General features: G+C 49.5%; 1 protein-coding gene across 8 annotated transcripts in view; it reads left to right on the top strand.

The window, feature by feature from the left end:
* RAI1 (retinoic acid induced 1) overlaps positions 1-26,053 on the top strand; it is a 102,556-nt gene that overhangs the window by 12,120 nt on the left and 64,383 nt on the right. For 3 of the 8 annotated variants that reach the window (XM_084762361.1, XM_084762363.1, XM_084762362.1), the window contains exons 2-3: positions 24,364-24,493; positions 24,854-25,029. In XM_084762361.1, coding sequence (XP_084618487.1) covers positions 24,931-25,029 — 99 coding nt within the window. In that variant the 5' untranslated portion in view covers positions 24,364-24,493; positions 24,854-24,930. Of the gene's footprint in view, positions 1-24,363; positions 24,494-24,853; positions 25,030-26,053 lie in introns of those variants that run through there. The other 5 variants (XM_084762364.1, XM_084762367.1, XM_084762369.1 and 2 more) reach the window with 3 other exon arrangements.

The raw sequence follows: 26,053 nt of genomic DNA, 5'->3' as shown, positions 1-26,053 counted from the left end.
TGGAGGCCTGCAGGCCTGGCTGCTAACTACCCTGCCTCCATCCGTCCTGTAGCCAGCCTCTTTTCTTCCTTTGTCCTCACAGTGCAGTCCTAGCCAGCCATGCCCTCTGAAGTAGCCTTGGAGGGTCTCAGCTGCCGGATGGATTGCACTGGGAAGGCTTCTAAAGCTTCTGAGGGTGGAAAGCTTCCTAGACAGAAGAATGTTGAACTTGCATTTTGAGTGGCAGCTGAATTTAATGGATGGAAAAACTGCAGACTTTTCCTGGCACAGGGGCATCAGGAGCAGCACTAGACCCTGCCTGGTCACTACCTGCCACCACCAATGTGTGCTACTGAAAAGATGCAATAGGCATGTTGTCAGCGTGCAACCAGCAGTCCTGTAAATTTTATTTTATTAATAAGCTTATTGATGTAGTAGCTATTAAAGAACAGTTCACTTTACCTATAGGGATGAGTCTGCCAGGTTGTGGCTAAGATTCTTTGTCTGCACATGATCAATTTATCTGCGTTCCTTCCTGTGGGCTGGGCACCACCCATGTGTGGAATTTAACTACCTGAGGAGATGGGTACATGCCTTTGGATGTGGGTACAGAGTCCTGTTAATCTCCCCCTCTCCTCTCAGTTTTTTTGAGACAGGGTCTCACTGTGTTGTCCAAGCTGCCTTCAATTCAATGTAATCTTCCTGCCTCAGTCTCCTCAGTATTGGATGATAGGTATGTGCCACTGTATCTGCCCTGTTTATTTGTAATTATTTTTTTTTCAACAAAGTCTTTATATGTAGTCCAGGTTAGCCTCAAATACATAATCCCTCTGCTTCAGCCTCCCAAATAATGGAGTTATTGCAGTGGTTTTAACCTTCCTGACACTGTGATTCTTTGATACAGTTCCTCATATTGTGGTGATCCCCAACCATAAAATTATTTTCATTCATACTTCATAACTGTAATTTTGCTACTGTTATGAACCATAATGTAAATCTCTGTGTTCTCTGATGGTCTTAGGGAACCCCTGTGAAAGGGTCATTCATTCGACCCCAAAAGGGACTGTGACCCACAGGTTAAAAACCACTGTGTTAGTGGGTTTGCCACTGAGTCCAACCGGGCCAGTGTTGGCAGTCGGTGTATGTAATGACTGTTCTTGGTTGTCAACTTGACTACATCTGAAATTAACTTAAACCCAAGCACCTGTGAGAGATTTTTCTTAATCAAATCATTTGAAGTGGGAAAACCCACTTTTAATTCAGATCTTTTAAGGTGAGACAGTTTTCTTTTGTGTAACCCTGTCTGTCCTGGAACGCACTCTGTAAACCACGCAGGCTTCAGACTCAGAGATTCGCCTGCCTCTGCCTTCCCGAGTGCTGAGATTAAAGGGATGCACCACTACACCCGGCTCTTTAAACTGTGTTACACCTTCTGATGGAGCCTGTGTAAAAGACATGCAAGAAGGAAGCTTCTTGCTCTTGCTTACTTACCCTTACTTCTGCTGGCAAGTCTATCCCGTCACTGGCATTAGAGCCTCCTTTGGGATTCCGGCATGTATGCATCTAGACCAGCTGAGACATCATCTTGCCTTGTGTGCTGAACAACTACTGGATTTTTGAACTTTTTGTTTGTAGACAGCCATTGAACTAGCAGAACCACAGCCTTGTAAGCCACTCTAATCATTTATTCCCCCTCCTCCTCTCTTGCTCTCTCTCTTTCTCACACACACACACATGCTTGTGCCTGCACACACCCATTCTCTGGGTTCTGTTCCTCTAGAGAATCCTAACAGTGTATAGAGGGACTGCTGTTTTTGTCAAGTATCTAAACCATACATATTTTAGTTAACGGTGAGGGCTTGTGTAGTATGTGAGTTTGTGCTTATATATAAGTGGATTATTTCTGAATTATAAGTGGATAATATCTGGTGGCTAGCTAGGCTTGGGTGGCTAGCAGGATGTGGTGGTGCGTGCCTTTAATCCTAGCAGTGGGGAGGCAGAGGCAGGTGGATCGCTGTGAGTTCGAGGTCAGCCTGGTCTTCTACAAAGAGTCCAGGACAGCCAAGGCTACACAGAGAAACCCTGTCTTGAAAAACAAACAAACAACAACAAATGTGTGTGTGTACACACACACACATCTTGTGGCTATACATCTGTATTTATGGTAGAGACCAGTATATGGTTATGTAGCTATTGTTATGGTTGGTGGAGTTGGGGGGGGTGGTATGGCTTAGTTTGTGTGCATGTGTGGCCCATGGAATGAAGCCTCTGTGCTCTGCCACTGTGCTGTACCCTTAGCCTTTTTATTGTTTGTATTGGTGCTTCACAGCAGGCTCTCAACTTCCAATCTGTGTACCTCCACTTCCTAAGTGATATACCACCACACTACTTGTTGTCACTATTGGTCAGTGACTACAAGCAGAGTTGCTCCTTAAGGGCATCTGTCCTTATGTCCTGGTAGAACTAGGTTTCTGGCCATCCTTAGTGACCTCAGTGTGGCTGGGGCATGGATCCAGGAAGGGCTGCTCTGGAGGTTGAGGGTCCCTTAACCTTCTTTCTGCAGAACTGGGACTTCCTGCCCTGGCCAATACGATAGGATATTGGGAAAGAGGAGTCACAGTGATCCAGGCTCATATTTCATAGATGGAGAAACTGAGGTCTGGAGGGGCACACAGTTTGTTAATGGCCAAGGCAGTTGCGGAACGTGTGTCCTGCTCTGGGGCTCAGCTCTGAGGCAGCCCTTGCTCCTCGTAGGGACCTCCATACCTCTTCTGGAACACAGTAGGTGGGCCTCTAGCCTCTTTGGTTTGTTTCAGGGCTGCTTATGGCTGACTTAGAGCATTGAGACTTGCATGGCCAAAGCAGAGAGGGCTGAGGCTTGTCATGAAGTCCTAACCAGGGTTCATACACAGCAAGGAGTGATGGGGAAATCTGCATCCCGAGGCCCTGAGATAGGTCAGCTCTGCATTTGAAGTATTATCTCTTCCCATAACCCCAGCAGGGTCTCTGAGGCAGGAGCTGAGGAAGTAGCAGGTGCCTCTGTGGCAACCCATCCCTTTCCTTTAGTAGCTAACATCCTTGTGTTGTTTGTTGTACTACTGGCTGCTCAGGGCTCTGGGTCAGATACCTGTGCAGGACAGCTGGCAGCTGAGGATGGGTTAGCCCTTTGATTAGGGGGATATTGAGTCTTTACCCCAGGCCTGCTCTATTCAGTTGTGAAAGGACAGCAATGGAATCTAGGTCCCCTTGGCTCTCACGAAGAGGCAGGAAAGACCACAAGAGACCATGGGTCTTTGTTTGCCATTGTTGCTGTTTATAGCAATACTATATTTCATCTGGTAAACAGCTACGTGTGGCACACCGATTGTGTGCAGGCACTGAAATTACCTGCAGTTTCTATGAGCCCTGCCCATAATGAGGGATGGCAGGGTAGGCGACTGGAAGTGAAGAGCCTACTTCCTACCCGTGTTGTCATGCACTCATATACTCTTGTGTGAGCATGCACCTCGGTCACAAGCCAAGGAAGAGGCTAAGAAGCCTTTAGTCCTCATGGCAACAGGAGTCCTAAGCTAGGCTAGGGGCTAGTTTGGGCACTGTGGAAGGCTTAGTTAGTCAATGCCACCAATTGCCGTGTGATCACAGGATGTTAGCCACCCACCTTCTACTGTAGAATCTACAGGCTCAGCTGGGCATGGTGACACATGCCTGTAATCCCAGCACTTGGGAGGCAGATGGATCACTGTGAATTCAAGGCCAGCCTGGTCTACAAAGCAAGTCCAGGACAGCCAAGGCTACACAGAGAAGCCCTGTCTCAAAAAACAAACGAACAAACAAACAAACACAAACAAACAAAAAAGAATCTACAGGCACCTTAGGGGCTGGCAGCTTTCTTGTAACTCAGAGCTGAGTACAACTCAGGTGGTCAGAGAGAGAGTCTCCTTTCCCAGTGTTCTCCCCTGTCCCCACCCCCAGGCTTCTATATCTGTTAGCTACAGCTTCCTTTGGAATTCTCCAGGCTCTGTCCCAGGGGATGACTACAGCCACAGCACAACACAGCTGCCTCAGGCCCCACCTGCCAGCTCCTCTTAGCTTTGCTGTCCCAACCACACCACTTGGGCTGAAGAAAGCACTGAGGAGATCAAATCAGAGGATAGGCCCTATTTCTTTCCTCCTCTTGCCAGAGAGCATTCAGTATTAATGCACTCATTCATTTATTCATGGGACTAGTACTTTTTAATACCTTTTAGTAACCAGCTACAGCTACTATGTTACATGTATGTTGGCCAAAGGGGTCCTCCTGTCATATGCAGCCCACAAACCCAATTCCTATTGTTTTTTTTACTGTTTTTTGAAACAGAGTCTCACTCTGTCATCCAGTATGACTTGGAATTCATTATGTAACCCAGGCTGATCTCCAGCTCATGGTCATCCTCCTGCCTTAGTCTTCTAAGTGCTGAGATTACAGGCATGAACTATCACAACCAACAGCCTCAATACTTATTTGAAGTCTACCCATTGGTTAGGATGTAGGGGTAAATGCTTCAGCAACTCATCAGAAATTTCCAATTTTACCACCTTAGATGAGTGAAGCTTTCCTCACTGCCTTTTTTATTGTTCCTTTTGGCTTTGTCCCATATGGTAGTAGGGCTTCCTGGTTATGAGACCTGGCTCAGATTCAAATCCATACTGTGGCTTTAAAAAAGAAAATTCATGTGGTGGTGGCGCACAGCTTTGATCCCAGCACTTGGGAGGCAGAGGCAGGTAGATCTCTGAGCTTGAGGCCAACCTGGACTACAGAGCTAGTTCCGGGGTAGACAGAGCTACACAAGGAAACCCTGTCTCAAACAAAACAAACAAAAAGATGGCTCAGTGGGTAGGATGTTGGCCCCAAGTGTGAGAACTTACATGACTTTGGTTGCTGGACTCCACATGGTGGAAGCAGAGAAGTGACTCCTGCAGCTGTCCTCTAATCTGAGCATGTGCTATCCGCCCCAACCCAAATGTAAACAAAATAGACGACCCCTTTCCTCCACCCCACTAAACTCCTGGTCCATCTCTTCTTCCCTCCTAGTCCTCTGTACCATCTGAGCCAGAATCCCCGAGCATAAGCAGTCTACATGTGGAGACCCTGCCCTAGGCCTGCCTGTGTGGGCCAGTGTTGGGGGCACAGGAGGAAGTTAGATTCTGGCACTGTCTTCTGTGAAGCCTAGCCCTAGAAAGGAATGCTGTTCTGTTGTGGAAAAAAAGCTTCTTACCTCAGCTTGGAGTATGGGATGTGAGATATTGAGAGGAAACAGCGTCCCAGGTAGAGAAATAGCTGGAGCAAGAGTTTGGCTGGGCAGGACAAAATGCTCGCTCACTTTAGGGTAGAGAGGCTTGAGTCTAGAAAGGTGAGGAAGTTTGTCTCCCGCCTTACAACCTTTAGTGGCTCCTTGTTGAGGCTACCTGGCCACCACTGGCAATCGAAGCTGCAGGTATTTATTAAGGGTCTCCTGTGTGCAGGGACCCAGGAGTCATGGCAGTGTGTGTGTGTGTGCTGGGTGGTAATGGGCCTGGTGGGAAATGCCTCTTCTGGGTGATCTTTAAGCAGAAGTTGACCCCACCCTTTTCTTTGCTCCCAGATGTCCCTGCAGGTACATGGGTAGGCTGCCAGGGTCATTACGTGGCATCACAGACAAGTGGATAGTGTACTCTGATTAATGAGGTGGTAGAAAACTGGAGGGATGTCTCTACTGGCTCATCTCAAGACCCTGTCCTAACTGGCCAGGGAACATGTGCAACCCCTGTGACCCCGCAGCTTGAGTACTTCCTTGTACCTGAAGCTCTTGGTGCCTTATAGCTTGTAACTACCTTGATGTAGAGCCTGCTAATATCCCGGCTGTTGTGGAGAGGCAGAATGCCCAGAGCCACTCAGCTGACCGGTCAGCTGACAGTCCTTCAGAATGGACTTCAAATCCAGGCCTGTAGTTTCTCCTAAACTGAGGGTTCTGGAGGTGTGGGATGTGTCAGGTGCTCGACCTGGATGCATGGATGCTTCGGACAGTGAACAGTGCGCTTTCCCTCCCAGCTTCCTGTTCCAGGAATTGGGCAGCCATTAAACACACTCAAGGCCTCGGGGTCTCCAGGCAGAGGAGGGCTCCCCGGAGACTGGGGAGGGCCCAGCTCTGCTCCAGGCTACCTGCATCTGGAGAAGGACTGCTCCTGGAAGTAGTGTGATGTAGGGCTGCTTTCTGATCAGGTGTGTAAAGATCTGTTTGAATGCACGCTTGCACCAGCCGGAGCAGGGACCCTGCCTCCTAACTTTTGTGATGTGGAGGCTCAACTGCAGCTCAGAAAGCAGGGAGCTGTACTTCTGGGGCTCGGTTATGGGAACAGAGATTGCTATGATTCCAGCCTTTGTTGGGCACGTACTATTTGTGCTAGAGACATATAGGCGCTAGGATTTTGGTCACACCCCCATTTTACAGGTTGGAAACCATTAAGAGCATAGAGTTGGGTCTTGTATTTTTCTTATTACATTGTGTGTGTGCGTGTGTGTGTGTGTGAGTGTGGAGGTGTGAGGACAACCTGTGAAGTTGTCCTCTTCTACTGTGGGGTTCTAGGAAGGCAAGGCAGCCCTTTTACCCACTGAGCCATTCTGAAGGCCCTTGCTAGGTCTCTTAAATTCCAGTGACTCTCCTTTGTTCATTGCTGCTCCCCAGACCCCCTTACACTCATGCCCTGTATGGTCTATAGAAGGTCTCAGGCTTTTGTTTTGTTTGTTTTGTTTTTTGTTTTTTAGAAGTCTGTGCATGAGATCTTAGTGTGGAGTCTTGTATCATCTGTGCCTCTTCGGCTTCCCTGGCAGAGCTGTCCCTAGAAGCACTGAACTGGCTGGTAGCCAGACCAGCTCCTCAGAACACAGCCAGCTGAATGGACTAGGGTCTTAGGTTCCAGTCCGGATGGGCCATTGTATTCAAGCTTGGTGGTGGAAGCCAAGGGTTGGCCAGCATTGAGGTGTGTAGGAACCTGGAATTACCTGGAGAAAGTGTCCTGTTGGCCAATTTCTTTCAGGCTATGTGACCCTAGTGAGTCTCTGGACTGTAGACTTTAACTGTCTAATACGGAAAGGAGGGATGTTCTGAGTGGGGCCTGAGCACTGTGCTACTGTGAATATTAAAAGAACCTTTCAGTTCAAGCCCTCTGGTCCGTATCCAGGCCATAATAGGAAGCTTCCAGTAAATTCTTCTCCTGCTCCTTTATGATAGGTATTATAGCCAGGACTGCCTGCTTGGTGGCATTGGCCTGTTCTGGCCTTGTCACATAAAACACTTAGCGAGGGTAGGATTCCTTCCCTCAAAGGTCATGGTTCTATGCTGCTTCCCAGACCCCCTTACACTCACGGCCCGTGTGGTTCATAGGAGGCTTCGTTTTGGTTCATTGTGTGTGTGTGTGTGTGTGTGTGTGTGTGTGTGTGTGCGCGCGCGCGCGCGCGCGCGTGCTGCTCAGTGAGAGGGAGCTTCCTTATCACCCTAGTGGGCATGGAGTTTGTTTTAAACCCTTGAGCTGTGAAGGGTCGGTCTGTAGTTCTTCTTTCCTTCTTTCTTTCCCCCTCCCCCAACTCCCAGGGCCTTGCTATGTGTCTGGCTGCCCTGGAACTCAAAGAGATCTGCCTGCTTCTCTGCTTTCCAGAGTGCTGAGATTAAAGGTGTGTGTCAGAACACCAGATACCACCTTATTTTTTTTTTTGAGTTTTTCATTTAACCTGGAGCTTTCTGAGTGCTAGGTTGGCTGGCCAGCAAGCTCCTGGGATCTTGTCTCTTTCTTTCTGCGCTGGGATTACAATCATATGCTACCATGCCTGGCTTATTACATGCATGCTAAGGACCCAAATTTAGGTTTTTAGGCTTGCAAGCAAGTGCCTTAATCATTAGCATCATTAGCCCCAGGTATCTTAATTTCCCCCCAATGCTGTGATATCTGATAAAAACAATTTGAGGGAGAAAAAGTTTAATCTGACTCACTGTTTGACTTCCCCATCATGAGCATCTGGGCACATCCTATCCACAGTTAAGGAGTAGAAAGCAGCAATGGTAGCACACACCTAAGTCAGATGCAGGCCGATTTCTGTGAGCTCAAGGCCAGCTGGTCTACATGAGGAGTTCTAGGCCATCCAGGGCTGGATAGTGTGACCCCTGGCAGCAAACAAACAAAACAGAAAGCATGGATGTATGCTCAGTTCCCCCTTTCCACTTTGTTATTTTTCTTTTAAAGATTTATTTATTATGCACAGTGTTCTGCCTGCATGCACACCTGCAAGCCAGAAGAAACTTCAGATCACATTATAGATGGTTGTGAGCCACCGTGTGGTTGCTAGGAATTGAACTGGGGACCTTTGGAAGAGCAGTCAGTGCTCTTAACCTCTGAGCCATCTCTCCAGCTCCCCTTTCCCACTTTATACAGCCCAGGATCCCCTGCCCAGGAAAGCCTCATCTACAATTAAAATGGGTCTTCCTTATGAGTTAGCCTAATAAAGATAATCTCTACAGTTTTGCCCAGAGCCCACCTCCCAAGTGATTCTAGATCCTGTCATCTTGACAGTGAACACTAGCTATCACTTCCTGCCTTAGGCTGGCCCATACTGCAGTCCTTCTGCCTGTCTCCTAATTCTGGGATTAAGTATGAGTCACTGCACTTGACTAGTAGAGAGTGAACCCAGGGCCTCATGTTGCTAGGGAAGCACTCTACCATCAAACTGCATCCCAAGCCCTTTTTAATTTTTATTTATTTTTTGTTTGTTTTTGAGACAGGGTTTCTTATGTAGCCATCCTGAAACTCACTATGTAGACCTCAAACTCATAGAGATCTACCTGTTTGGTGTTTTGTTTCTTTTTTTATTTTGTTTTATTTTCTCACCTAAGTGCTGGGATTAAAGTTGTGTGCCACTACACTTGATTCTTTTTTTCTTTTCTTTCTTTTTTAAAAATTTGAGATCTCACTCGGTAGCCCAGGCTGGGCTTGAATTGTGATCCTTCTGCCTTGGTCTCCTATATAGCTAGGAGTACAGGCCTGTGCAGCCAGGTCTGGCTAAGCTTTGGACATTTTGTTACAGCAGCGTAGTATCTACGCATCCTGACTGACAGACCACCTCTCCTTGCCTCTAAACTTGATTCCCTAGGCCCTAGGGTCTGCACAAGATAGGGAGCTGGGGCAGACTTCCTGAAGAATAGATCTTTACTGTAAACTTTTTTCTAGAATCTTGGACTTGTTCTTTTACTGTGTTCACCTTTCTACTAAGTTGTTTCTGTAGTTTGTTTATTTATTTAAATGATGTGGTAGGGCTAGAGAGATGGCTCAGCAGTTAAGAGTGCTTGCTGTTCAACAATGAGGACCCGGATTTATATTTCAGCACCCACTTAAAAGCCAGGTGCGGTGCCACACATGACCATAAGCCCAGCACTGAGGGTTGCTGAGACAGTGAACTGCTGGGCCTTGCTGGCTGCTAGCCTAGTGGAAAAACACGAGCTCCAGGCTCTGTAAGAGATTTTGCCTCAAAGGGACAAGGTGGAGAGTGATAGAGGATGACACCTGATGTGCCCTCTGGCCTCCAGGTGCTCATGTGCACACACACTACACACATGGACATCTCATACACATATATGCACACGCACAAAACCAAACTCCCATCTAAGCAGCTATTTCAGAGGCCCCAAGTTCCCACAGGACAACAAAGGAGCTGCAGAGTATCAGCATGGCCAGAGACTGGACATGTATTTACAGAGCAGTCAAAGGAAAGAATGGTTTCAGGGGAAGGGTGTTTGAAAAGGAGCTTCTAGGAGAGGCACTAGAGTGTGTTTGGGCTCGGCCAGTAAAGATGGGAATAAGTGACAGAGAGCAGGCTGTGGGTTGTGGCGCATCAGTTCCCTGGGCTGAAGGCAAGGAGAGGATGCTGAGCTAAAAGATAAGGTAGCAGAGTGGTCCAGTGGGGAAAGCCAATGTAAAAGATCCCTCTGTACATGGTGACATGAGTGAATGTAAAATCAGAGAGCCAAGGGTCCAAGCCAACTTCAGGGTGTGCGTTGGGTATCAGAGGACACTAAGGACCACCTAACACCCATCAACAAACTCATATTCGGGAGGCTTATGCTGAGAAGAAAGGTTCGCATTTCTCTCTGTTCCTTTGCTGCATCTCAAGAGACTTCAAAAGGCCACCTCAGAATAAGGCTTTCCTTCCTGTGAAAGCCTTGTGATTCACTCACAAGTCAGATGCTTGTGTAGCTGTGGCCTACTGCACGGGGCAAGATGTACTCTCTGTGGCCTGATGGAGTTTCTGACTTGGTGGTGGGAACACCATGAGGTAGATGGTGAGCAAGCCAGCTGAGGGTAGTACAGAGTATATCAGAAGAGCAGACTTGGGAATAATGAGAAAAGAGAGGAGTTTAAGAACAGCATGACATTTGTCAGTTGAAATTAGGGAGTCAGAGAAGGTGTACTGAGAGCAGCAGGTGAGCTGGAACGTAGGGCAGGAGGTGATGTTCAGGGGAGACAGTGCAGGTGGTGAGGAACAGCCGCTGCAAAGGCTCTGAGGTAGGAGTTTGTTTTGCTAATTGCAGTTTTGAGGACAGTAAGGGGATGGTGGCCAGAAGGGAGTGAGAAAGCTGAGCTGTCTGGGGAGCTCCAGGTTCCCTGAGGACTTAAGTAAGTAGTTCATTAGAGGCTCCAGAGGCTATAGGCGTGGAGGTTGGGTCCCCACCAACATCTCCAAGAAATATAGGTGGGTGCCCCAGGCTTCCCAAGCCCTGGCTCTTCCAACTTGACACAGGTTGAGAGCTGTGAGCAGAAGGGTACTGGGAGGAGGTGGAGGGGGGGAGAAGGGGGGAGCCCAAGACTGGCTCCCAGCCAGTTCCCACACTCCCACAACCTGGGATCACCATGTGACAGCAATGCCTGCTGATGGAGGGCCTGTGTGCTAGCACCCTGCTAAGAGCCTTGAGCAGGTGGTGGCTGTTATGCCTCAGGGAAGCAGACTAGACTCAGAGAGCAGTGACTGGCTGGTCTCTTGCCCTTGAAAAAGATACAGGCCTCCCACTCCATACTTTAGCCTGTCGAACAGCTGGCCTTCCGGAGTCTACCTGCACCTGACCAGTGTGCCCCTTGGACCTACCACAGACTTGCCCTTTCATTTCAGAGGTAGGGGAACTGAGGCAAGAAAGTAGCCACAGTCCGCTTTGAGGATACAAGGGCAACACTGGCCTCATCAGAGACAGACCCCTTGGAAACCTGTGCATCCAGTAGGGCTAGACCTTCGTGTTCATTTTCTCCAGAGACTCAGAGAGGCCTAAGGTCTCCTTCCAGGTCACTCAGCAAGTTCTCTGCTCGCAATGGCCAGCCAGGGCGAGGCGTAGTTGTACATGCCTTTGATCCTGCAAAGGCCAGTGGATCTCTGTGATTTCCAGGTCAGCCTGGTCTATATAAGTGAGGGCCAGGGCTACATAGTATGACTCTGTCTTTTAAAAAAAAGAAGAAAAAATCCAGCCTGCTGCTCAAGCTCTCCCAGAGAGCCCTTGTGTGCAGGGGAGGGAGGAGGGGTCTTATTTCCTTCTCCAGCTCCCCACCCCCTCCCCAGATCCCTTCTCTCCATCACAAGGTTTGTTTGGAGAATGACTCACAGGAATGCAGCAAAATCCTGAGTGTGGTGTACTGGAAACCTCTCTAGGGGAAACCACGATGGGGGAGGGGCCTGAGAGGCCTGGGACAGGGAGCCCTGGGCTGAAAGGAGGCCCTCCTTCCCAGTGGTGTGCAGCAGCTCATCTGGGCTCCAGCCCTTGTCCTACCAGGTCAGTTTCCTCACTGCCACACACCTCCAGATAGTGTTTTGTACCCCTGATGCATAACTAAGGAGCACCCGTTGGCATCAGTGTGAACCAAATCAGACTCTCTCTTCCTCTAGCCCCTTTGTAGATATAGCTTATGACCATACAGCCAAGGGCTGCTGTTAGGCTCTGCCAGAGGCCAGGCTGGCATGGAGGGGGCCTGTCATGTCTCTCACAGAGCACATACTGAACCATGGTTCTCAGGTATGACCTTTGAAACCATGGGCTAAAGAGAGACTGCTACTTGTGGCAGAAGAGCTTAGTATGCCTCGGAAGGTACTGCAGTTGGAGGGCATCTAGGACTGGTGGATGGGGCCATTGGGTGACATCAGCCAGCAGCAATAGGGTTTCCCTGGAATTCACTGTTTCCCAGGTCACTATTTCAAGGCCTGCTGATGGTGATACTGCAGGTACATAGCCCCATGTGACCACATTCATGCTTTCTATGGACATAAAATTTGGATTTTATGTGATTTGTCCTGACTCAAAAAGGCCATCTCAACTAATAAGATGCAGATTGTGGCTGGGCTGTATGCGTCTGCAGGAAGACTGTCAGTGTCCAGTGTCTAGATGCTTGGATTTTTCATGGACTTCTATCATGTTGCATATTTTATTGGAAACTGCCCAGTTACCAGGCTGAGCTGCAACTCTATGTTAGGGTGCTGAGGACATCAGTGAGTGAGATAGTGCTCCCTAGGGTTTCCATTCCAGCTGGAGAGAAGGCAACAAACAGATGTGTCAAGTGGTGAGTGTTGCAAAGAAAAAGAAAGCAGACCTGAAAGAACAGAGTAGTTAGAAGTGTACTTCAGGAGAAGGTGAGCCAGCGCAAGGCCCTGAGAGGATTACCCTGGTGTGTGTGAGGGCCAGGGAGGTCAAGCAGGCCCTCTACACTAGTAGTGGGGGTGGGGAGTGGTGTCAGTACGATTGAGTAAACTGGTGTAAAAATCCATGGAGTCAGTATTATGCATGCCTGGTGTTACGCACTCGGGAGACTGAGCAGGGCGGACCAGGAGCTCAAGGTCCTCAGCTGCATTTCTCCTAAACTAACCAATCAGCAAACAAAACCACAAACCTATACTTGCAAACATCAAGCATAAGTAAAGCCTTGGGGACACTATAGAAATGGTGACTACATAATGCTTGATGAAAAAAAAAGAATTGAAAAATGTACATCAAAAATACCAATGCTAAAGTGATCCCAGCACTTGAGAGGCAGATCTATGAGTTTGAGGTCAGCTTGTCTAAATACTGACTTCCAGGACACCCAGGGCTGTTTGGAAAGACCCTGTCTAAAAACAGACAAACAACAAAAAAACAACAGTAACTGTGGCCAAGCATGGTGGCCTTTAATCTTGTCTTTAATCTCAGCACTTGGGAGTCAGGGACTGCCTGATCTTTGCATTCTAGGCCAGCCAGAAATTCATAGTGAGAGCCTATCTCAAACAAACAAACATGCCAGTGCTGGCCATGGACATGTCTAGGAGAACATGACGGGATGGTTTTACTCCTGACTTCACATCAGCTGTGGTGGCTGTGCATGAGACCTGCATAAGATCAAGCCAGTTAGTGCTCTAGTATGGAATGGGAAGAGAGGCGCGCGAGCCCCCACTCTTAGCAGAGGAGTCGATGATGATGGCTCCTGGAAGAAGGGGACTCCGTTTCCTTTAAGGGTATGGCCCCCTGTTAGGTCACACAAACTCCAGTGTATGAACCCACACCTATGAGTGTGTATGGCTGAAAAACATTTGGCTCTGTTTATTTAAAAACAAGAAAACCCCACAAAGCAGGGAGGAAGTCAGGAGATAGGGATGAATCTTAGAAGAATTAGGAAGGGAAATGGAGGGAATATGATTAAAACACATTTTAAGAAATCCTCCAATTAATAAAAATGTTAAAAAACAAGGAACAAAGAGGGTTAAAATTAATGAGTACAAGTGTATCTGACTTTGCATTAATATGCTCTAGTTTTACTTATTTATGTATTTTTGTCATTGCATTTGCAAGATTTTAAATAAATTCTATCAAAACACAGAATGAGAAAGAAAGGTCCAGAGCAGCAAAGTGTTTAAAGTGTGGGTGACCTTGGCCTGAGTTAGGGGAGGGAGGAGACCCGGACTACCCCCAGGACGGCATCTGAAATGAGATAGCAGGACCAGCAGAGCAGCTCTGTGGATGAACCAAACCCCTCTTGACTTGTGAATTTCATTTCAAGTGTTGGCTATCAAACCCACAGTCTCAAGGACGCTGCACATGTGTTCTCTCACTGTTACATCTCAGCCCTCAAAGAAGTGAGGCTTCCAGTAGATGAACAGTGTCTCAGCCGAAGGTATCTGAGTGATGAAAATTTCTAACCCAAATTGAGGCATGTAGAAGAAATGACTAGAAGTTTATAGACATTCAGAGTGAAGGAAGCTGGGGACTTTGTTTTCTTTCTACTTTGTGTGCGCCCCCCCCTTTAAAAAAACATTAAAGGTAGGCATTCCTTTAGAAAAACAAATATCCTGTGTAGCAAGGAAGAGCCTGGCTCCTTATCCAGCCCTGCTGTGTGGTACCCTGGAGCAGCAGCGCTTGCTGTGGCCCAGCTCTGACCTTCTGGAAGCCATTCCTGCCCATGTGGCTGTAGTGGAGCCTCGAGACCCTGGCTGCCAGCAGTCCTCTGGTAGTGCCCCAGCTACTGGCAGCTGTAGCCTTCTCTGCTTACATGGCTTCCTCCACAGGCCACTCACACCACAGTTGCTGCTTGCACCTTCCATTTCTGGGCAGCTCTGCCTGTAAGCAGGCTCTTCCTTATTTGGAGGTAGAATCTCACCCTGGCTGCCACCTTTCGCAGCTTGAGCCCCTTTGAACCCCATTTCTGGCCTGATCTAGGGCACCTCAAATGGCCATTTGGAGGTCATGAAAAAATAGAAATTGAGGCTCAGACCATGTGTTGGTGGTCACTCAGCATTAGGACTAAGGGTACAAGAATAGAAGCTTTTGACTGGAAAGCACAGTTAAGCAGAGTTTCCAGATTCAGTCGGCAGCTCATCACCAGGAAACTGGAATTCCATCCCTAGCTCAGATGGAAGACTCAGATCTCACAGAGCAGCAGGAAATGGCCATAGTCAGGAGTGACATTTATTGAGGCCTCATGTCATGGCAAATACCATAGTGACTAATTTCTATTCATCCTTGACATAACAAACTCTCTTCTATTCTTCCCCCATTTTAAAGGTAAAGCAGCTAAGGCTTAGGAACATAATGAACTTCAGTTTTCATACTGACATGGTGACACTTGAGATAGGTCACTTTAATCGAGGGTTTGGGCCCAAACTGGTGTCTCACACCATGGCGGCAGTGTGTATCTCTGGTCTTTCTCATCTTTCTATAAAGTAGTCAGGGTACAGTCATGAGACTTCTATTCCAGTGATCTAATCAAACCTAATACTTCTCAAAGGCCCCACCTCCAAATGCCGCATGGGGTTAAGTGTCCATTTCCTCACACAATTGACAGGTGTCTTAGTTACTTTTCTATTGCTGTGTGGGGACACCAGATCTATCTGTGTCTCTTTCTTCTGCTCTCCAAGCTGCAGTTTGCAATTGCTCCAGATGACTCTGGACATATGCCTTAAAGGTGTCACACTTGTATCATGGCAGAGTGGGTTCTCTCTGTCTACCATGTGAGTCCCAGGATTGAACCCAGATCATTAGGTTTGGTAGCAGGACACCTTTATTTGCTGAGCCATCTCACTGGCCTTTCCTCAACTACCTGTCCTTTGATATAACCACATAAACTCACCCAGGGGCTTCTGGGAAGAAGCTAAGCTAGTCAGAAAACTGGAACAACAGACATCCTTCCTGGTCTCTTTCTCCTCTTTCCAGATTTGTAGTAGATATCCACACAGCTGACTATGAAAGTCCTTCTTAGGGACTCTGACCTTCTGGGGACAGATTGTTTTTATGGTACTGGGAACTGAACCCAAACCTTGACTTGAGCACACTAAACCAAGAGTCAGATTTCTGTGTTGTTTGGTGTTTTCAATACAGTCTTGCAGTTTAGCCTAGACTGGCCTAGAACTGGCAATTCTCCTGGCTTTGCCGTCTCAGAGCTGATATGACAGGCTGCACCAGGTCAGTTTTTTGTTTTTGTTTCTTTAAAGATTAATTAATTTACTATTATGTATACAGTGTTCTGCCTGCATGCATACCTGCACACCAGGAGAGAGCACCGGATCTCATTATAGATGGGTGTGAGCCACCATGTGGTTGCTGGGAATTGAACTCAGGACCTTTGGAAGAGCAGTCAGTGCTCTCAACCTCTGAGCCATCTCTCCAGCCCCCATTGTTTTTGTTTTTCAAGACTGGGTTTCTCTGTGTAGCCTTGGCTGCCCTGGACTCACTCTGTAAGCCAGGCTGGCCTCAAACTCATAGACACTTGCTTGCCTTGGATCCCAGCACTCGGGAAGCAGAGGAAGGTGGATCATTGTGAGTTCAAGGCCAGCCTGGTCTACAAAGCAAGTCCAGGACAGCCAAGGCTACACAGAGAGACCCTGTCTCGGAAAATCAAAAAAAAAAAAAAAAAGAAAAGAAGAGAAACTCGCCTGCCTCTGCCTCTCCCTCCCCGAGTATGCCCGACTTCAAAGTCAGTTTTGATCAGAACACCCATCCCTCCTTCCCCAAGGTAATCTAAAACCTCTGCAGGTTCAGGCAGCTCTCTAGCCTAGTCTCCAGGTTCACCCTGCCCTTTCGAGAAGCTGAACAGCTACATCAAACAGGCTCTGTGGGGTTCCCCGCCTGCCCCCCTTGTCCTCTCAGTCTCCCAAAGTCCTCACTGCCCTGGGGTCAAGAGAAGCCCATGGGCAGCTTGCTTGTTGCCGTGCATCAAAAACGGCCAGAGCTCCTGAGCTATCCAGAGATGCCCAAAAGTCAAGAAGCCCTGCTCCTGGGAGTGCAGTGTGAAGGAAGGTGGTTGACACCCATATGTATATGGGTTCCTTCCTTACATTAGAGGAGTCTGCATGTCCTGAGCTTACAATATGCCATATTTATTTTATTTATTGACAGAGTCTCACTTTATAGCCCAGGTGACCTTTAACTTGTAGCAGTACTCCTGCCTTGGCCTCCCAAGTGCTGAAATTACATGGGTATACCACCACACAGTGCTGCTACTTTCTTCTTCTTCTTCTTCTTCTTCTTCTTCTTCTTCTTCTTCTTCTTCTTCTTCTTCTTCTTCTTCTTCTTCTTCTTCTTCTCTTCCTCCTCCTCCTCCTCCTCCTCCTCCTCCTCCTCCTTCTTCTTCTTTTTGAGACAGGGTTTCTCTGTGTAGCCTTGGCTGTCCTGGACTCACTTTGTAGACCAGAGTGGCCTCGAACTCACAGAGATCCGCCTCCCTCTCTCTCCTAAGTGCTGAGATTAAAGGCATGTGCCACCACCACCTGGCTGGTAGACTTCTTTAGATATCTCTGTGTATCAGAGTGTCACCACCTCAAGGCTTCTGCTCGAAGCCTGCTATTGTTTGACGTGACTAAGCCCAGGCCTCTACCCCTCTGAGAGATGATTTTGGCTATATCATCTCTTTAGTTCTTTCCTTATTGAAGTCTTCTCCTTATCAGAAGATTAAAAAGTCTGTGACTGTTGTCAGATCTCAAAAGGCACAGCCAGGGCTTGGCCTAGCATCCCAGATCTACTGCTTTCCTCAGTTCCTTGGGCCCTGGAGCCGAGGCAGAAGTAGGCACCATCATGTACCCATACTCGGGCACCTTGGGCTGAGTGATGGTGTCCAGATGAGGGGCAGCTTTTGTGGCAGCCCAGTCCAACCCAGGTGTTGTGTACTCATGCTGGCTTTTGAGCTCATGAGGTCTTGACAGTGCCTCCCTGATACAGGCACTCAACTTTTTTTCTAGCACAGGGCCTGAATGAACTTGTGGAAAGCTAGAGGTGGAGAAGGAAGCTGTTTGGGCAGTGGGGGGAAAGATAGGAAGTTTGGAGAGCTGGAAAGGAAGACCAGATGGGTGAGGAAGGAAGGAGGGCGAGAGCCAATGAAAGGCAGAGGAAGACAGGGAGCAGAGAGAGAAGAGGGGTGACAGAACCATGGCATAAGTGTCACCCTCCAGGGGTGGACAGGGTCTCCTCACTGTCTTACCTAGGCAGTGGACCCTTTCTGGATTCTCTGCACATCCTTAGGGTTGGGTTCCAGATGTGGTAAAGGCATATGTGGCCCGGTGGGGCTATCCTTAGGGCCTAGCCATAGATGGCAGTCCAGATGGTTTCCTCCTTCCCCTCTGGGCCTCTGCAGACACTGGCACCAACCATATAAGTTTGGAGGCTTCTAGAAGTTCACTCAGGCATGTGACAGAAGAAAAGCTGAGCACCTGTACCCCAGTAGCACTTCCAACATCCTAAAAGTGGAGAGCTTAGCTTTCACTACTCCAGGAAGTGACTGCAGGGGTTCAGAAATGATGCTTTAGCTGCAGCTAGGGCTTCGGGGGCGGGGCATTTAGATCGAGAAGCTTTGTTTCAGGTTCTACCCTTGAAGAGCTCAGAGTGGCACTGGCTGCCTCTGGTGACCTCATACAGCCTAGTAAGGAAGGCTAGACAGACAGACAGATGGAGGAGATCAAAGTCAGCTGAGAGGAAAGGCTACAGGAGAGAGCCTGGTCTAGGCTGATACCTGTGTTTTCACTTAGATCCAAGATCCCAGCGCAGGGCAGAGATGGACATCTAGGCAGCCTTCTGCTTTGCTTTTGCCAGCACCAACGCTAGCCACTCAGCTGGTTTTCTGATCCTGTTAGCCAGTGGGTTTTGGGGAGGAAGGTGGGCTAGGTACCACATGAACTGTTCTAAAATGTCCCACAAACTAGGAATTGGAATGTCCACATTCCCGGTGGCGTCACCACCAGTTGAGATACAAAGCTCTCTGCTTTCAAAAAGAAACTTGTTCTCCTCCCCTAGGGAGTGCTAGTCAGCAAAGGGCTCTAATGTGAACAGATCGGCACAGGCTGGTAGTGAAGGCTCACACCACCCCCCTGCAGGCAGTGGTATCTGGTTGCTCACGGCTGTCTCTTAGCATGTTACCCGTACCTGTCGTGCCAGGAATACATCACAGGTATATGGTAAAGCAGAGCTATGGCAGATTAGCTTGTTTGGTTTAAGAACACCTCTAATCCACAAGGAGGAGGGTCTGACAGCTGACCTGGTTGACATACTAATAACGTGATGATATTGGAGCTCAAGGGTGGGTGGGAAGCTAACAGGTTGCCCATGTTGGACCCAGGTGGAAGACCATTCACTCAGGGTACAGTCAATAAGGCCTCTTTGGCATGATGAAGTTACCAAATGCATGAAGGTGATTAACAGGGAGGCTGAGGCCGTGACCTCCTGAGGGATAGGTCTCCCATGGCCAGGTGTGAGGTTGTGCTAGGTGCACAACATAGACAGTAGATCACAGAAACTCCTTGTTAGCTGCTCAGCCAGCTCACTGAGCCCTGGCTTAAGACTGAAGCTAGACCGTGACCTCCCTACTTCTGCCCTGGCCCTACATTCAATCTGCTCATGGCTGCCACGGGTTATAACGAGGACCTAGGGGAGATTATGTCCTTCCTATGCTTGAAACACTGCAAAGACCCCCCAGTCATGTTTACTGTACAAAAGAATGTCCTTCTTATGTTGTATTGGCATACAGGGCGTGTCCTTGTCCCTCTTAGACACACTGTAGAACAGCCACAAGCTCTCCTGCCTCAGGGCCTTTGCTTACTATCTCACCTGCAGCTTTCCCTCCGTGCAGCCTTTCCAGTTACGCTCGGAGCCTTGAGTTCCCTGGCATTTGATATAAAAACACAGCCTTCACCCCATGGTCCCAGCCCCTTCCCTGGCTCTATATTTTCTTAGCACCCTAAAAGTAACAAAACTGTAGTCATACACCACATAATACTTCACTCAATAACAGACTGCATGTATCACAGAGATTCCTAAGACTGCCTCCTCATGTCATTTTCAGGTATGTCTTAGTGTGTGTAAGGACACTATGGTGGCAAAATGCAATAGCCTGATAGATTGCTCAGAATGAACCATGTTAGCTGTATATCATTTACTTCTCCGCCTCATGCTTGCCTTGGGAGGAAAATAGAATCATTGTGTCATTTTTTGCCGTAGATCCTCAGCACAGACAGCAGATCCTTGCACACAGTAGGTACTCAGCACTTACCTACCAAACCTGTATGTGAGCACTTTTACTACCAGGGAGTTATGTGACACTGGAAGACCTCGTTGGATGTTAGTGACCCAGTCCATGAAATGGAGAAGATATATGGGGATTTGAAATTTCCACCCCTCCCCAATATGTGTAGAATACGTGTAAAACCTGCCCACTCCAGTAAAGCAAACCCTAGAAACACCCGCTGACTTCTGAGCCCAGTCTTGCAGACTTAGCCTGAAGCTATCAGCCTAGAGCGGTTTGAACTTGACTTCTGAATCTCAATGACACCTACTTATCTTGGTTGGGTGGGTCTGTGCCCTTCCCCTTTTGTGTCTGCCCAAGTATCCCCTGGCTAACCCTGTCCCTGGTGGCTTTGTCCTTTGTGTCATGTCCCCCACCCCCAGACTTCTCTGTGCTCCTGCTTACATCCCCAGCCTTTCAGTTTCTCTGGAATTTACCTCTCAGTGTGCAATAAAGCAGCTAGCTGTTCAGATAGCCATAGGCAACTATGAGGCTGGCTGGTCAGCCTGCTCCAGGAACCTAGCCACACCTAGTGGGACGCACCCATAAAGCTCTTCCTAACTCAGTAGGGGCTGCCACTCAGCTGTCCCCAGGCAGGACTCACCTAGTGGGAGATGGAGATGACTAGGGACACAGGAAAGCCTCCTGCTGTGTAGCCCTGGCAGCACCTGGCCTTCCCTTGCATGGAGGTGATTTGTATGTGCAGACCTATGCTGCCTGCCACCACACAGAAGCCTGCCAGCAAAGGCTTGGGGAACAAGCCAGAGGCTGGACTCACGCAGTTTTAAATGTGAATCTCGACTTTGTCACTTGATAAATACATATTGAGTTGTGGGTGCCACATGCCAGATACTGCACTGGGCAAAGGTGAACACAGCCTCTCTTGACCTTTCTAGTTGAGAATTTCACTGAGCCAAAGAAAGGCCCCTAGAACAAATAAGTACTCCTTTTTTCTTGGGGACAAGTCACCAACCACTACCTCATTCCTATAGACCCTCCCGGATCTGAGAAGAGTACTCATGGCTAGGTGAGTCATGTAGCCTGACTGAATCTGAAGTCTCTTTAACACATCCCCTGCCCAAGTGGTATCAGTTCAGAAGCCGTGGCTGAATCAAGGTCACAGATGGAAGGCCTAGTCTAACTTCAGTCTTTCACCATCACTTATCACCAGATACTTACAGAACATGTATCAGGTACCAACCTGCAATACAGGACACATCAAGGAACAACCGGAAGCCACCTACAAAGCAAATAGGAAAATTACTGTCACTTAGAAGTGGGAAAGTGTTCCAGGCAGAAGGGGCACTGAAAAAAGGCCAGAGGATAGGGTATGACATCAGGAAAGTCATAAAGGCCTATATGAAGGTACCGTCAGCCACTGGAAACACTAAAGAGTCAGGCTAGCAGGGAAGATGCCTGGAGAGGTGACTCAGCAGTTCAGAGCACATGATGGTTATTGCAGTAGACCAGGATTTGGTTTCTAGCACCCATATGTGGCTCACAACCATCTATAACTCTGGTTCAAGGGAATTTAATACCTTCTCTTAACCTGCATAGGTACCAGGCACGTTCATAGTGCGTGAGGTGTATGTGAGGTTCTTGCTTGTGTATATGTATGTGCGCCACATGGATACCTGATACTTGAAAAGGCCAGAAGAGGGTGTTTGAACCCTTGTAACTGGGGTTATAGATGATGATGAGACTCCACCTGGGTTCTTAAAATTAGATGCCCCACCCCCACCCTCTGGATGAACAGTCTGAGCTATCTCTCCAGTCCCCTCCTCCTCTCAAATTGTCTTTTTTTTTTTTTTTTTTTTTTTTAACAAAAATAAAATTTAACAGTCAGGGAAGAAAGTCAGCCTCAGCCCTTCAGCATAGGCACACATCATCTCTATGCACACCTTGTACACTTGGGCTTGTGAGTGATGGCATAGAGGAGGTAGGTAAGTTAGGAAGTGCTGTGGGTTAGGGCCTAGAGGTCAGCCTATGGCTGTTGGTGGTTCCCAGCACTGGCTTGTGTTGGTCTATCAGGAGACATGATGGTGCCCACCGTAGGGCTTCTGGTTCTCATGGCTGCCTCAGGACTGACATAGGTTCTCACGCCAGGTCATTGAAGACCAAAACTAAGCACCCCTGCATTTCAAGGTTGGGTAAATTGGAGCTTATCCTTTAAGTTTCCATCCTTGGCAGAGGTGTGCTCTTCAAGTGACCAAGGAGGTCCTTATTGCATAGTGGGACCAGAGGAAACTCAGAAACAGCAAGCGTGGCTGTAAATGCTGAGTCCCAGTAAAGGCAACAGCCTGCACAAGGCCTCTGGACATTGATTTGATAAGGAGATCCGGTTTGTTGTTTCCTTTTGTTCTCAAGAATCTTGAGAAGCTTGGCCTCAAACATGCAATATAGCAGATGGCCTTGAACTCTTGCCTTTATCTCCTAAATGCTGGGGTTCCACATCAGTCCCCTTATGCCCAACTTAGAATCTGCTTTTTAAAGTATCTTTCCGTTCCAATAGCAGGCTTAGGATGACTTTCAGGCCAAGGATCAGGGCACAACAATGCATGTTATACACTCCCTCCTGGCTTCACCAGGATGCAAGGAGACCTGGGAAGAGACAATACCACCGTCCTCCTAACCTAGTTGGTATAGCATCATGGGTAGGGTGGAGTGAGGTTTAGGGTGTGTGGAGATTTCAGTCCATGCAGGAGGGTGTGATTTAAGTGTCAGTCACTGACCCCTGAGGAGGAAGAGAAGGTTTGAGGGAGTAGGATCTGGGTAATCTTGGCTTGGAAAACCTGGATGGGTACTTGACTGGATGTATAGATTCATAAATGCATGGGTGGGTGGATGGAGTGGGTGGACGCATGGGCAGGAAAAGGTTTGGGAAAGGGCTGACTGGCTAGCCAAACTCTCAGTTTGAGACTAAGAGACTCAGTTTGAGCTTCATCGTGTTCCAGGGGTGCTTTAGTGTGGTGGCAGGCCCACCCCACCTCTGAGGTCCAGCCTCAAAGTCCCAGTCTTTGTCTTATCACATTCTCTGGCTATCTTCAGGCACTATCTCCCCAGAGGCCCCCAAGATGCCCTAGGCTCGCCCAGTGTCCTTCCCCGCCTCCGCCCCGCAAAAACAAAAAAGAAAAAACAAAAAACCCTGAACCTCTAGGTCTGTGGGTTTGGTAAGTGCCAGAATCTCTGAGGTGCATCCTTGGTGCAGTGAAGGGAGATGCGTCATGAAGGCCCCTCTCTACCTACCTGTCTACACCTACACGCGCACACCCACACATGGTTAGGTGCCCCAACCCCAGCACTGCTTGTTCGCACCTTAAACAGCTCTTCTGCCTCGCTGGGATCCTCTAGGGCCAGCTTCTGCCTGCCAGCCTTCAGACCCTACAGGATCACAGGCAGCTTCAGATCCCTGCGTGTGGCCAGCGCACGCACAGGCGCAATGTCCGTACTTTTTCAGTCCCATGGCCCCACACAGCAGCCAGCTCAGTCACAAACAAGCCCACACGAATACACAACGCCCTCGGAACACAGTCCACGCAGGCAGCCCCGCCCACGCAGTCACACTGCCACCTATAAACAATCGCACACAAACACCACCCCCACGCAACCACTGCATCACTCAGTCCCCGCCGAGACCTACCGGCATGTTCAGAGGCTGGTTTCTAGTTAATCCCACCCCCCGCCCCCCATCACCAGCCCGTGACATTCACACGTAGGGCAGAGCAGAAATTTATAGCCACACTGATACACGGTCCTGAACGCACAGCCAAGGGCTCACCCGTGGGCTCATAAGTCACTGAAAAAAATATTAAAACGTTCCCTCCCTTTTAGCTTTGGCATGCGCGCGTGCACGCACAGCACCCCCTTTCCTCCCCGCCCCCACCCCGTCTTTAGGCGCCTAGGAACCTCACAGCCGTGACCTGGCCAAAGCGGTGAGAGCAGCGGGAGCGTCTCTGTGGCGCCCCCTCCTCCCGCCCGAGCCCAGCTTACCACTCCTCCTCCCTGCCCCCTCCTTCTCCTCCCCTCCTCCGCGTCTGGGGCGCGGGCTGCGCGCAGCCAAGCCCCCTTGTCGCGTGCCCCTCCCCGCGCGCGCCCTGCGCCCGCATCGTGCTAGCCCAGTGGATGTGGCCACAAGGCCGTCTCTAATTACCTCCTGTCCCCCGGCGGCCAGTGAATAATGGCTACTGAGGGCACTCGCAGGCGCTGCTGAGCAGGAAGCGAGGGGCTGGAGAGGCGCGGCGCGCACGGGAGCGCGAAAGAGAAGAGCGAGCCCAGCGCTGCCGCTTGCGGCGCACAGAGAAAGGAATCGTGCGAGCGCTCACATTTTTTTCTCCCAAGGATCTCATCTGGCCGTCGGATACTGCAAGAGGCGAGTGGGAGAGCGCACCATAGCAGAGAGACGGCAAGAGAAAAAAGAGACTGCGAGACGCGCCACGCCGGCGCCCCGAGAGCCAGGAGGAGCCCGCAGGTATTGTTGGCGGCAGAGCTTTGTGTCTTCGGCAGGCTGCTCCGGGCCAGAGGGCTCCTTGAATCTCGGCCTGGGGCCGCGCTCTGACCTGCCGTGAAGCTGGGGTGTTGACTGGGGTCGCCGCGGGCACCCCTCCCACCGCGCAGCGATCCTTGTTGGACTTGCGGGTTTGCGTGTTTGGAGATTTTCCATGTGGGTGGAGGGGACCAGTCTCAGGAGAAGGAATTTCTTTTCTTTCTTTCTCCTTCCTTCCTTTCTTTTTTCTTTTTCTTTTCTTTTCTTTCTTTCTTTTTTTTTTTCTTTTGATGGCCACGGCAATTAGGTTGTGCTAGGGATTTTCCCCTCCCTTTTGCTCTACAGTGCCTTAGTGAGCGGTCTCAGCGACCGAGCTACCGGTGGAAGAATTGGGGCTGAGATGTCGCGGCGGGTGGCCGCAGATGGGGGATGCTGGAGAAGGAAGGAGTTCATCTCAAGTTCGCAATCTGTGTCCTGAAGCTGGTCTGGCCTGGGAGGGCGTTTCGAGCACCGGTCCTACTGTAAGCAACCAGTGAGAAACTTCCCGAGAGTGCAGTCTCCCGGGGGACAGTTCCCTGGCGCCTCTGGGCGCTACTGACGCCCCTCCTCTCAGCCTTGGAGCGTTTAAGGGCTCCCCCCCTCTTTCTCGACAGCTTCCGGATCTGGTGGACTGATCCACTTCAAACACATCCCTTAGATTCCCCTCCCTATTCCCTGTAGTGTGGCCTCTGTCCTGTGCCCGCCTGCCAAAACAGCTGAGTGGCCAAGCTGACAATAAATCTCATGCCTTTGCGGTGAGGGGCAGGGGTCATGACTCAGCCTCTCCTGTGACTGCTGACCCTGGGCCCTAGGCAGGGGAAGGGGCTCCCTCTTTCTTCCTTGTTTAGGTTGGAGAGGTTACCATTGGAGGATGGGGAGAGGCGAGTAGGGGTGCCCAGCAGGGAGAGTTGGGGTGCGCTGGGCTGGCTGGGTTGTGGATTCTGTCAAGCCCTGGCTTGACGATTGGCTGACGCCTTTGGGCACGTAGAAGGGCTGCTCTAACCTCCCCCCCTCCCCTCCTGTACAATGCAGGCTGAGAGGTGATCCCGGAGGTGATGTTCTTGTATGACGGAGTGCTTGGCTTCCTGAAATCCACAGCACACAGCACTGCTCTGGTGACCCAGAGATCTGATGCCTGCACCTTTCCCTGGCATGGAATGGGATGAAGGGCTGCCAGGGGGTAGGGGAGTGGTAGGAACAATTCCTTTTCCATACTTGCGCCATGGGAAAGGAGGTCTATCCCGGAGAATTCCTGGGGACTGCATTCCAGGGGGGGTACTTAGCTCCAAGGGGGAACCTCTGGGTCAGAGCCTTGGAGCCCCAGGCTGTCAGATCATCACTTTGGGGTTTGTGGAGAGCTGTGGGGCTGGCTGGGCATTGTGAAATCCAGCTTTGATAGATGCCCAGCTGATAGGGGCAAGGGAGTCCAGACACAGGCTGGCTGGTCAGTCTGGGGAAGACATCTCTCTCTAGAGACAGGGCTCTTGCCGGGGGGCCAGGAGGAAC

Source organism: Acomys minous (assembly GCF_964271855.1).
Source record: "Acomys minous genome assembly, chromosome: 16".
Lineage (NCBI taxonomy): Eukaryota > Metazoa > Chordata > Mammalia > Rodentia > Muridae > Acomys > Acomys minous.
This window is presented reverse-complemented; position numbering and strand designations above follow the sequence as displayed.